Below are 8,961 nucleotides of genomic sequence, written 5' to 3'. Positions count from 1 at the left end.
GAATCCTTTTAGGCCCCCATAGGTACAATTGAAACTCTCTTTTGACAACTCAACAAACATCAATGATTTCTTGAAACCCCTAGCTATAGACAAAGGGAAGGGTTCTATTAGCAATTTTCATAAGAACAAAAATGGTTTTACATTTTTTTTTCAAGATAAAAAAAAAATGGATTTGGAAGGTGGGAAAGAGTGGCATCGCTATCGCACAAATGCTGGGTTTGGGGGTCCCCTAAAGAGCAATGGGGCCGTAAAACCACATTCGTCGCTCTCAAAGAGTACACCCAAATGGCTCCCACCACCGACACCTTCCCTCTCTCCACATGATATTCTTCTATTCTCATATATCACATTTCATTTTGGCTCGGTTTGGGATTTGATTGTTCGAGGCTTGTAACTATTGAGACAACTCGATAAGACTAGCTCTGTGTGAATTTGGGCAAGATCACCCTTTCGTCTCTTAGAATCGTTTGGTGTTTCCTTAAATAAACTTTTCAAAATTTCTAGTTTATTCCACGGCTGAATTTTAAGACCCAACTTACTTGTTGAAAATTGAGTTTATAAATGTCAGTTTCATCTTTAAATTTCTTATTATTATATCAAGTTAAATTTTGAAAATTAAGAAAGAAAAAGTTTTATTATTACTTTTTTCTTCTGATTTTTATTAAGAATTCGATCTTTTTTTAATTGAGAAAGATGCAAAATTTGATAAGAAATCGAGTGGTTTAATTTTCAAATATCAAAAATGAAAAATAAAGAAAAACGGTTGAGTCTTCATCTTTTGTTTTTTTGGTTTTTGGATATATTGATGCAGTTTTTTTCTTACCATGATTTTCATACACTTAAGCACTAAAAATTGTATTCTTAGCTAAATTTTAGAAACAAAAATAAGTTTTGAAAAATTATGACCTTATGTAGTAATTTAATTTTGGTTTTTAAAAATTAAGTTTATAGATCTCTTCTACATCTAGTTTGTTTCTCTTGTTGTGATATCTACTCTAAAGATTCTTTAGACTTTAATTTTTAAAAGCTAAAAAAAGAACTAAACAGTTAATAAATCTGAAAGTTGATTTCTGTAGAGGCACAATTGATGTCATTTAGTTATTTTAATAGTTGCATAATCTCAAACTAAACTTAAATTCTTTTCGAATTTTATGTTCGATTTTTGTGGTCTCCTAACATTCTTAAATATTTCATTTTCATTTAGTTCTTGCGACAGTTTTCTCATTAAGTATGATTTTTTAGACTCTAACTTTATTACCTCTTTCTATCCCATCTTAAGAACACATGTCACACTTTAAAAGGAAATATATCATGTGAAGTAACTATATGGTAAGATCAAAGACGTTTTAAGGAGGGAATAAATTGAAACTTCTAAAATTATGGGACCAAATCGTATTACAAATAACATCAACAATTAAGAGAAGAGTTAGAGATGCTTTTTTATTGAACTTATATAATTAAATATTATATAAATTAATAACTAACAGGGAGACATACTTGCAACAAACTAACTGAAATCCATTTATTTAAATAAGTGAACATATCCCCGCAAGTTAGAGTGAAAACATCAAGAACTCCTTATGACATTCCACAATTTTTAAAGCAGCAATAAGTAGTAAGAATTGCCAAAAACATCAGCCAAATGCAAGTGTTCGCATTGTTCACAACTTTGAGCATTCCATAATTAATTTCGTCTCTTACATAGTGGCAGTTATCTTTAATTTCTTTGTTTCTTTCATAAAAAGTCGAATTGAAAGCAATAGTTATAGTTGCTCGATTATCACAGTAAACAATTGTCGACAATAATGCAGAAATGTGAAAATCTTTAAGCAACTGATGAACTCAAATTATCTCGCTTGTAATAGTTGCTAATGCTCAATAGCATGCTTCAGCCAAGATCTAAAGATAGTCGACTTTGGACTTCCATGAGATTAATAAAAAGAACAACCTTTTATCATTTACAAATTCACCTGAATCATTTGAAAGTTTCAAATTCAGGCAATTGGTTGGTTATGAATCTAAATTTCCTGTGTCCTGTAATATTTGAAGCTGACACACCTTTTTTTTCCTATCAATCAATTTCCATATTCCCACCTTCCCAAATACATCAAAACGATTTTTTCTTTCTTGAACAAAGTTCTAATTTGTTAATTTTCTTTTCTTTATTCTTCTTCATATCGTATCTAGCAATTATTTGGATGCAATCTCAATTTCATCAAACACATAGAAAAGAAGCTAATTCCTTAAAAAAAAAAGTAAAATAACTTTACTGAATTAGACGATTTAACGTAAGAAAAAAGCACAACCTCGTATGAACCATTAAATATTAAGAAAAAAAAAAGAGAGAAGTAGCTTTTGAAGAGGTCATGACCGAAATAAACCATATTAAGAAGGGTATAATGGTAATTTGAATGCATGGTACTATTCTTTTCCGTGATTTCATGTAGGTCCACCATTCCATTATCACGGGAAGAAAAAAAAAAAAAAAAAAACAATCTTCGGTTCTAATTTTAATAATTTTGTTTCCCTTTCCTTTCCATTTTTTTCCCTTCAAATAAAAATTAAATTACCTTAATTCTTATTTTATTTTTTAATAGAAAAAATGGGAAAAAATATTATAATAATATATTCCTTAATAATGGTGTCTAAGTTGAATTAACATCATAACCTCTCCCCACCTACCATTCTTTGTCAATTCTAAATCATACTCAATCGTTTCAACCTAATCCAAAATAAAACATCTTCAATCATTTCTCCAATTTTGTTTTCCATCTTTACGTCACAAGTTCCATTCCCTTTCCATATCCTAATAATAATAATAATTATTATTATCAAAATACTCTGATTGAAATCTTTAATTTATATCAAATGACAATAGTGATTTAATTTAGAAACTAATATAAGTCTATTAGTATCTAGATATGTTGATAGAATCTTTAATTTTACTATATTTTTAAATAATTTTATATTATTATTATTATTATTATTATTTTTATTATTTATTATTATTATTATTACTATTACTTTTTACACCATTTCCCATCAAAGCTTTTTGCTACTTATTTTTATTATGAAATATTGCTAAGTTTTATTATGAAAATTGAATTAGAAGCATATGTAGGATAGAATAGGACACAAAACATTATTATTCTGGTTTAAATTAAACTCCTAAATCTTCTGAGTTAGATTGATTTAGACCCTTCATTTATGATTTACCTTACAAAATCATCATAGAATTATCTATGAATTTAATTATTCTCAAAAGTGTGTAAACTTCTTTAAATGTACATAAGTGATTATTAGAGTAGGTGCATAGACGGCTTCTAAAGAAAATTTTATCAAAGAGTCTAAATAATTAATTCATATGTGAAAGTTTATGAGTTTAATTGATACAATTGTTATTTCCACGTTGAGTTGTTCTATAAACAAAAAATATTTCGATAAACTATGTGAAAATGATACAATCATCAAATTCTAAAGTTTATAGTGACACAATTAGTAGTTGAAAGATTACGAGTATAAATTGATATTTTTCTTTTCTTCTTCTTTTTTCTTTTTTTTTTTTTTTTTTGAGAAACTCTGTTATTCAATTTAGTACTCGTAAATATGTAGATTCGATTATGTTGTATTCAATACTAATTTCAAGTTATTGAATCCTCAAAGAGTCAAATGCAATGGTTATACCATAGACATTATACCTTATCATACTACAAAAGGCCATTTAATACAAAAGATTCAGGGAGTCAAGATGATCAATTTCATACAAAGTTTAATTTCTATAGAGATTAAAAATAAGCCATACAAAAAAAAAAAAAACATACATATACATAAATACAAAAGGTGGGAAATAATTGCAAAAAGTTAACACGATCAAAGTAAACACAAAAAAAATTAAAAAAAAAATAAAAAAATTAATATTTAATAACTTCAAAAACAAAAAAGAAAAAAAAAAGGAGGGAAAGAGACAGAGAGAGAATTTGGAAATAAAAACATTGGAAAATGACTATTAATTGTTTTAATATATATAGATTTCTTTTTCTCTAGTGAAAAACGACAGCGTTTCATTCAACAGTCTCCCCAAGCTTCATTGGCAGCTGGCTCACCATATCCAAAATTATTATTATTATTGTTGTTGTTATTACTATTGTTGTTGTTGTTGTTGTGAGGCTTAAACATCTCCAATCCACCTGCGTACGTTAACATATCCTTAACGCTCAAGCTAACCTGCACCACTCCATCACCGGCGGATCCACCACCAGCACCGCCGTTCCCATCTCCAGTCAGACCGAGAAAGTCCCTGGTCAGCCGGTCAGTCTTCTGCCACGTGGCGTAGTCGGGATCAAGTTGACTCAGTGAGTCAATGTGATTGGGTTGGCCGAACTCGGGTATGTTAGGCATGTTGAAGTGAGTTATATGGCCCGCTGACTCGGCCTGATGGTGACCGGATTTTGAAGCGCCAACGCCAACTGTTGCTGCCTTTTGGAGTAGGGCAGTGGCTGATAGGTGAGCTGAAGTAGCAGCATTTGATCCTTGGTGAACTGACACGTGGAGGTTCCTAAATGGTGAAGTTATCATGGAAGAGGTGGACGATGAGGGTGCCTTTTGCTGTTGTTGGTGGTGTTGTTGATGCTCTTGAATTAGACCAAAATGGTTGTTGTTGTTGGACGAGGAGGAATTGGAGAGGGGCAAATTTGGAATTTGGTGAAAATTATGAGAATTATGTGAAGGATGAGAATTTGAATCCTCTGGCTTAATGATTTGGAGGTTGTGATTAGGGTTATTAGGGTTTTGAGGATGGTCCCAAGGGTTTAAAGACACGTGGGTTTGCGACGCCATTGGCAATGATGACAATGATGAATTCAAGAATTGATGATGATGATTACCATAAGGAAAAAGAGATTGCACGGCGGTGGTGGTCGAGGACGAGTTTATGTTGATGTCAGTGGCACCCGAGGCGGCGGCCGCCGCTGCTACAGCAGCCGCCATCGCCAATTGATTAGCTGAAAGCCTTGCGCTCTCTTCAGCCAATGCATCACAAAAAGCTCTATGGGTTATGAAGCTATCCTTCCTACACATATATGATATATTACCCATGCAAATGATTAGAGAGATTTCACCAAACACAATTGAAGTTTAAAAAAAAAAAAAGCAAAAGAAAAAAGACACATATATAATCAAATCTCTCATGTGACAATTCAATTTTCCACCCAAAAAAAAAAAAATGTTTGTTGGAAAGTAATTGTGTTATTGCATGAAAAGAAAATGGATATAGTTTCAACAAAATTAGATTGTTGTTTTTTCTTTTTCATAAATATAAATAAATAAATATATATATATATATATATATATATATGGTGGGACTTTTGTGGAGAGAGCTCAAGAAGATTCATACGATGTTCATAAAAATCTCACATTGACTCAAAAAGCAAAACACATGGTTCCTAAATGAAAAAAAAAAAAATAGAAAAGAAAAAGAAAAAAAAAACTCTCTTTTGGTCAAAAACAAAAGAGACGACTGCCCAAAAAAAACCCATAAATCAGTAAGCTTTGGAAGACTTTTATTTTATTTATTGATTGATTTTGCTTTAGTGTAGTACTGTAGTACATGCATGCAAACAAAGAACACTGGGTTGTGTATTCATTTTTTCATTCATTCACAAAAACAAGTCTCCCTAAAATTATTGTCTAAATCTTTTTTTTTTTAAATGTATTTCTCTTTTCTACTTCTATGAATCAAAATAGAAAAAGAAAATAGAGAGATAAGATCAATAGGAGACAAATAACGAAATATATATATATATATAAATAAATAAAAAGGGAATCAGGAACTGATGAAATATCAGATTTTCTTGCAGTTTTCATAATGATGAAAGGGTTCAGAATTTCAGAGCTGTGTGCAAGTAAAATAATTATTATGAACACAATATCTCTCTCTCTCTCTCTCGAAATAATTAATAATACAAAGAAGTCACGGATCCATAATATCCTTAAACATCATTCATCCCAATTCTTCACAATCAATTCAGTCAAATTTCTGTCCAAAAATCACCAATTTTACTCATGAAAGTTGGTACTATGGATCTCGAAATTGAAAATATATATATATATATATATATATATATATATATATATATATATATATATATATATATATATATATATATATATATATATATATATATATATATATATATATCAAATTTCTATCAAAGAATTCATGAATCACACACAAACCCTTAATTCAAAGTTGAAACCCTACAAAAGAAAAACATTTTAAAAATCCAAGTTTTCATAAATTTCTCATGAATCTACACCATACACACTAAATATATATTTAAAAACTCCATTTTACCCCATAAAATGGATGAGAACTCAAAGAAATGTAGGGTTACCCGTTTTAGTAAAAGATATAATGAAATCAATTTTTGAAAATTTTGCCAAAATTAAAGACATTAAAGAGTTCCCATTCAAAACAAAAGACCAATCCTTTTGGGTAGAGTATCAAACATAACTCAACAATAATTGAAATGTATTATTTTCTCTCGAGATTGGAGGTTGGAATTATATACCTGGAGAAGAGGGTTCCACAATCACATCTATATTCTCTAGTGCCACAAGTTTTGGAGTGAGCTTTCCAATCAGATTGAACAGCATAAACTTTGGAACATTTATCACATTTCCATTTCTTTTCACCATGTTTTCTGCAGTAATGTTTTTTAATTCCTGTGAGATCTCCTAAGGCTCTTGAAGGATGATGATGAACACAACTTGGTTCTGGACAAACATAGGCTTTCTTCTTCACTTCTTTGTTGTTTCTTTGCTTCAATTTCCATGGCAAGTTGTGTCCTCTCCTATGTAATTGTAAATTTTGATCCCTTTGAAAACCCTTGTTGCAAATCTCACACACAAACCTATTTGTTGCTAGTAGTGTTTTCGGCGAAAGCGCTATCACTTCTGCATCCGGGTCTGCAAACAATTCTCAAAATCGTTAATCTTGAAAAAGAAAAACACACGCACACAACATAGTCATCTGGTTTTGGTAACTGTTTCTTATTTTTTGAAATTTGAGATTTTCTTGTTTTGTTATTATAGAATAGAAAACAAAATACAGAAACGTTAATTATTGAGAAATTTGACATACCTGGGTTACCGGGGAGGCTCCGTTTCTTCTTGGGTTTTTGTGGAGGGTGATGAATATCAGAAAAGGATGGGAGGAGAGGGTTTAAGGAAGTGAAATCAGGGTGGATTCTTGTGGTAGAAGAGACACTAGCAGCTTCTTCAGACAAAGAAGTTGAATTGGACATTGTTGCAGCAAACATATTACCAAAAATCCTTTTTTTTTTTTTTTTTTTTTTTTTTTTTGTGTTTGAGCGGTGAAATGAAATGCCTTTCAAGAAAACTCCAACAAAGATGAAAACAACAAAAAATACCAAAAACTGATAAATCAATCTGATCTCTTATTTTTTGTTTCTTTAGGGTTTGAGAGAGTCTTATGTATTGTTGGTATTAAAATCCAAACCCTTTTCTCACAAATAGAGAAATAGAGAGAGATATTAATACAAGAAAAGCCTAAGTTCCAAAACATAAAAAAGAAAAAAGGGAAAGAATCCTAAATGATAATCTCTTTGGCTTTGGAATATCCAATTGAATTAGCCACAACAACGATTGAAAGCCTTCATCATCATCTCATATGAGAATTTTGGTTTCAAAGGAAAAACAAAGAGAATACCATTTAAAAAAACAAAAACAAAAAACTTCAAAATCAGTCACTCTCTCTTTCTCTCTCTTGTTGTTCTTCAAAAACCCTCAAAGAATATAGGAGAGCTCTTTCAAGAGAAATATCAATGGCATATAATATGGTTTCTTCAATGGAGAGAAAAATAATGGAAAGAAGAAAGAGAGTGATGATGATGAAAATTGAAGTGAAAGAGGAGAGAATGAGAGAATTAAAAAGGAGACCCAAATGGGAAAAAGGCTATAAAAATACTAAAAAAGTTAAAAAGAAAAAAGAAAAAAGAAAAAAGAAATTCTTCAAAGGAGAGAGAGAGAGAGAGAGAGTAGAGAAAGTGAAGAATGGCATAGCAAAGCTTCAACCCAAAAAGACCTAACCCAAGTTTCTCAAAAAACTTTTTTTTTTTGGGGTTTCTCAAAGCCACTTGATGAGGATGATTACCTTTTTTTTTTTTTTTTTCATTAATCCAGCTACTAAAAACCATTTCCTTTTGATAATTAATTCTTTCTTTCTTTTTTAACCTTATGACTTTGGCCACTTTTTGTCTTGTTCTTGTAATAAAATACCCAAACTCAAAAGGGTATATATTGATTTGAATAGAATGATAATATTAAAAGGAGAGAGAAAGGGAAGAAGGTCAAGAAACTAAATTTTCCCTTTTTTTAACCATATACTAGAGGAGGTAGAGGAGTTAATTATAAGTGAATCCGGTTAATATTTTAACTAACTTGAGATATAGTTAACATTATGTATTTCAAATGATCTAGAAGGATAAGAGAAAAATTCAAAGTTAACCAAATGTAACAAAGAGAGACTAGAAAACTCATTCAATTTAAAGAAATACAATAGATAGCATGATTACAAAATTGAGGTGATTTAGTACACTAAGTAGAATCCAAAAACTAAATTTTTTGTGTTACATACAATAATATCTCATACATTTTTCTTTTTACAAATATTCTCATACTATTTATCGTAGTATTAAAACTTTTTTTATTAGTAGGAGAGAGAAATTATCATAATACTACAATAATAGTACGAAAATGAGTGTGTAATTTGAAGAACGAGAAAAGTTCAAATATATTATAGTATGTATCATGAATTTGTATGGAAAGAGATTCTCGTATTACAAACAAAACCTTTGATTTAATTTTGTTTGATTTCATTTATTTTATGAAAAGTGTGAAAGACAAAGGAAATACCTATAATAATACTCGCACTCTCTCTTA

The 8,961-nt window shown here is 30.2% G+C and overlaps 1 protein-coding gene across 1 annotated transcript; it reads right to left on the bottom strand.

Moving 5' to 3' along the window:
- Positions 1–3,976: 3,976 nt before the first annotated feature.
- On the bottom strand, positions 3,977–7,938 carry LOC103503132 (zinc finger protein BALDIBIS). Its single transcript, XM_051080616.1, has 3 exons — positions 7,142–7,938; positions 6,570–6,966; positions 3,977–5,068 (listed from the first exon to the last, which is right to left on the bottom strand). The coding sequence occupies exons 1-3, from the start codon at positions 7,317–7,319 to the stop codon at positions 4,066–4,068; spliced, it is 1,578 nt and encodes a 525-aa protein (XP_050936573.1). The 5' UTR covers positions 7,320–7,938; the 3' UTR covers positions 3,977–4,065.
- Between the last annotated feature and the right edge of the window lie 1,023 nt (positions 7,939–8,961).

Source organism: Cucumis melo, chromosome 1 (assembly GCF_025177605.1).
Source record: "Cucumis melo cultivar AY chromosome 1, USDA_Cmelo_AY_1.0, whole genome shotgun sequence".
In the NCBI taxonomy this organism is placed as follows: Eukaryota; Viridiplantae; Streptophyta; class Magnoliopsida; order Cucurbitales; family Cucurbitaceae; genus Cucumis; species Cucumis melo.
This window is presented reverse-complemented; position numbering and strand designations above follow the sequence as displayed.

What these genes read in the sequence shown, in the direction of transcription:
- LOC103503132 (XM_051080616.1), bottom strand. Translation starts at nt 7,319, where the DNA reads ATGTTTGCTGCAACAATGTCCAATTCAACTTCTTTGTCTGAAGAAGCT. An exon ending in GAGCCTCCCCGGTAACCCAG is followed by an intron (nt 6,967 to 7,141) that starts GTATGTCAAATT and finishes AATTGTTTGCAG; the next exon opens with ACCCGGATGCAGAAGTGATA. An exon ending in TGTGGAACCCTCTTCTCCAG is followed by an intron (nt 5,069 to 6,569) that starts GTATATAATTCC and finishes ATATATGTGTAG; the next exon opens with GAAGGATAGCTTCATAACCC.